General features: G+C 44.3%; 1 protein-coding gene across 1 annotated transcript; it reads right to left on the minus strand.

Annotated features, from left to right (window-relative positions):
• Positions 1–667: 667 nt before the first annotated feature.
• nrarpa (NOTCH regulated ankyrin repeat protein a) lies at positions 668–2,317 on the minus strand. Its single transcript, XM_083569465.1, has 2 exons — positions 2,147–2,317; positions 668–2,055 (listed from the first exon to the last, which is right to left on the minus strand). The coding sequence occupies exon 2, from the start codon at positions 1,713–1,715 to the stop codon at positions 1,377–1,379; it is 339 nt and encodes a 112-aa protein (XP_083425591.1). The 5' UTR covers positions 1,716–2,055; positions 2,147–2,317; the 3' UTR covers positions 668–1,376.
• Positions 2,318–2,639: the final 322 nt, after the last annotated feature.

Genomic DNA, 2,639 nt, shown 5'->3' on the forward strand with positions numbered 1-2,639 from the left:
GGTTGTTGAGTGACATCTCGCGAGAGATTAAATTAAAACTGCGATCAAAAAAAAATTCCCAAAAGAAATGAAGAAATGTAGGAGACTAGAATCATGTTTTAAAACAATGATGATAATAAATGAAAAAGTTAAATACTTTAAAGTCGAGGTAGCTGATGCGAGAGATCCATAACACACACACCGGGGAGGGGGGGGGGGGAGTGAGACGGGGGGGGGGTGTTTTTTTTGGAGTGCACAAATACATTTCCGTCACTCCGACATACCTGCCGTGACGTCACGAGTGCGCGTGGAGAGAGTAGAGGGTATGATAAAAGGGAAAGCAGCTTATTTTTCATCCCCCCCAAAAAACGTCATCTAATCTCTAATCCCGGGCTTTAAAAGAAAAAAACCATCATGACCATCATCATCATCATCATCATCATCATCAATGTACCTTCATAAATAAGAAGCCCAGCCTGGATTTCACAGTGATGACCAGGAGGTTTCAAAACACTAAAGAAAGTCAAATAAAAAAAAAAAAAATACTGAGAAGATGATGGACTCAGAGCTCCACTTAGTTTCCTGACGTGAAAAAGCAAAAAGCAGCAGCTGTTTTCTTTTCTTTTTTCTTAACACACACACACACACACACACACACACACACACACACACACACACACACACACACACACACACACACACACACACACACACACCTCTAGTATCTGCTGTAGGTGACTGCAGGACTCTGATTTAGAAGTAAAGCTCTCTGGTATCTGGTATCTGGTATCTGGTACAGTACTTTAAACCGAAAGGTATCGTTATGTTACACAGATCAGTTCGATGTATTTGTCACTCACGCGCTTGTAATGAAATGATCACCAGAGAACAGCAGAACCATGTGGTTTCAGGTTCTCAGAAGCAGTGTTTCTCCCATAAGACCGTCACATTTATTCCCTTTTTCTAGCAAACCGCAAAAAAGTGCCATCGGCGTGTTTGTGTTCTGATTTTATATTTCAAAGCCTTTGAGGAGGAACATCATCCATCACTCCAAGTTTCTTTGTGATGTTTCTGACACAATCAGGGCGATGATGATGATGATGATGATGAGGATGGTGATGGTGAAGAAAGCTTTAGTACCAATGCACGTGCATGTCAGGAGTTAGTAAAAGGATGTGATGTGATCCATCTTGGAGTTCGGCTCTTTCTGAACCGCTAATTTGGTTTTAGGTGATTGAAAAACGAAAAAGAAAAAAAAGAAAAAACACGAACTGAAGCACGGTCTTGTTGAAGTTTTTTGGCCAGAAAGAAAGAGAACTCTTTCTGTAGTCCTTAAAAAGTAAAAAAAGAGAGAGAGAAAGGAGATAGAATAGAGAGAGAGTGTCATGTTGAAGGCATCACCGCGCTCCGTTGGAGTACTTGGCCTTGGTGATGAGGTACAGCACGATGTCCTGGTGGCCCCCGAACGCGGCGATGTGCAGTGCGCTCCAGCCCTCGCGGTTGGCGAGTCGGATGTCTGCTCCGAACTTCACCAGCAGCTTGACGAGCTCCAGGTTTCCAGCGATGACCGACTGGTGGAGGGCAGTCTGGCCTTCAGGTCCGAACGAGTTGACGTTGAACTCACAGCTGCTCATGTTCTGCAGAAGCGAGTGAAGCTCCTTGGTGTTCCCGCGGCGCACCGCCTCCTGGAAGACCCGCTGCGGCGCGGAGCATGTGGACACGTCCGCCTGGCTCATGGTGCAAAACCTGCGGCACGAGGAACTCACCCTGACCTCGAGCTGTGCTGAGACTGATGAAGATGATGATGATGATGATGATGATGGTGGTGGCGTAAGAGTGTAATATCCTTTTAAATAAGAATGAAGACACTAGTGGAACTACAATCCAGACGCGTAACAGATCCGCAGAGTCCGACAGCAGCACCAGGTTTCTTTTCTTTCTAAAATCTCAGCAGCAGCAGCAGTTACAGAAATGCAGTTTCTTTACATAAATATGTGAAAAGATGAAAAACACTCCTCCGTTTTAGTTCTTGTTTTTTTTTTTGCACCGCTCAGTTTACAAGCAAGACTTCCATTCCTGCAGAAAAGAGAAAAAAACCCGCGTGATGATCAGAAATAAACCTACTGAATAAGTGTGTTACCTGCGCGCGCGTTTCCTTCACACTCACCTGATTTCACTGATCCTCGTGGGGTGTTTTTTTTTTCTTTTCTTCTTCTTCTTCTTCTTCTTCTTGCAGGACGGCTCGAGCGCTCGAGCTCCGCGTGCACGATGTGCGCGTGTGCGTGCGTGTTACTGCTGCTCGGTGCGCGAGCGGTTCCCACCGATCTGCTGACTGGTCTGGAGCTGCGCGCGCGCGATTATTTCAGACGCCCTCATTTGCATAACAATGAGCGCAAACAGAGGAGAGCGGCGCCGAGTGGGTGGGGCGAGAGAAGGCGATTGGCCTGCGGGCTTCCGGTTGAACGGTGGGCGTGTCTTATTCAAAAAAAAAAAAAAAACTAAAAAGAAAAAGAAAGCAGCGAACCAGAGTGAAAACATTTCCCACCAAGTTTAAAAATATACAAACTACTACTAATAATAATAATAAGAATTATATGTAGTGTGAATTATATTATTATATTAATAATTATATTATAATGATATATAATAATAATAATAAT

The sequence above is a fragment of the Silurus aristotelis genome, assembly GCF_946808225.1.
Source record: "Silurus aristotelis genome assembly, chromosome: 18".
Classification (NCBI taxonomy): domain Eukaryota; kingdom Metazoa; phylum Chordata; class Actinopteri; order Siluriformes; family Siluridae; genus Silurus; species Silurus aristotelis.

What these genes read in the sequence shown, in the direction of transcription:
- nrarpa (XM_083569465.1), bottom strand. Translation starts at nt 1,715, where the DNA reads ATGAGCCAGGCGGACGTGTCCACATGCTCCGCGCCGCAGCGGGTCTTC.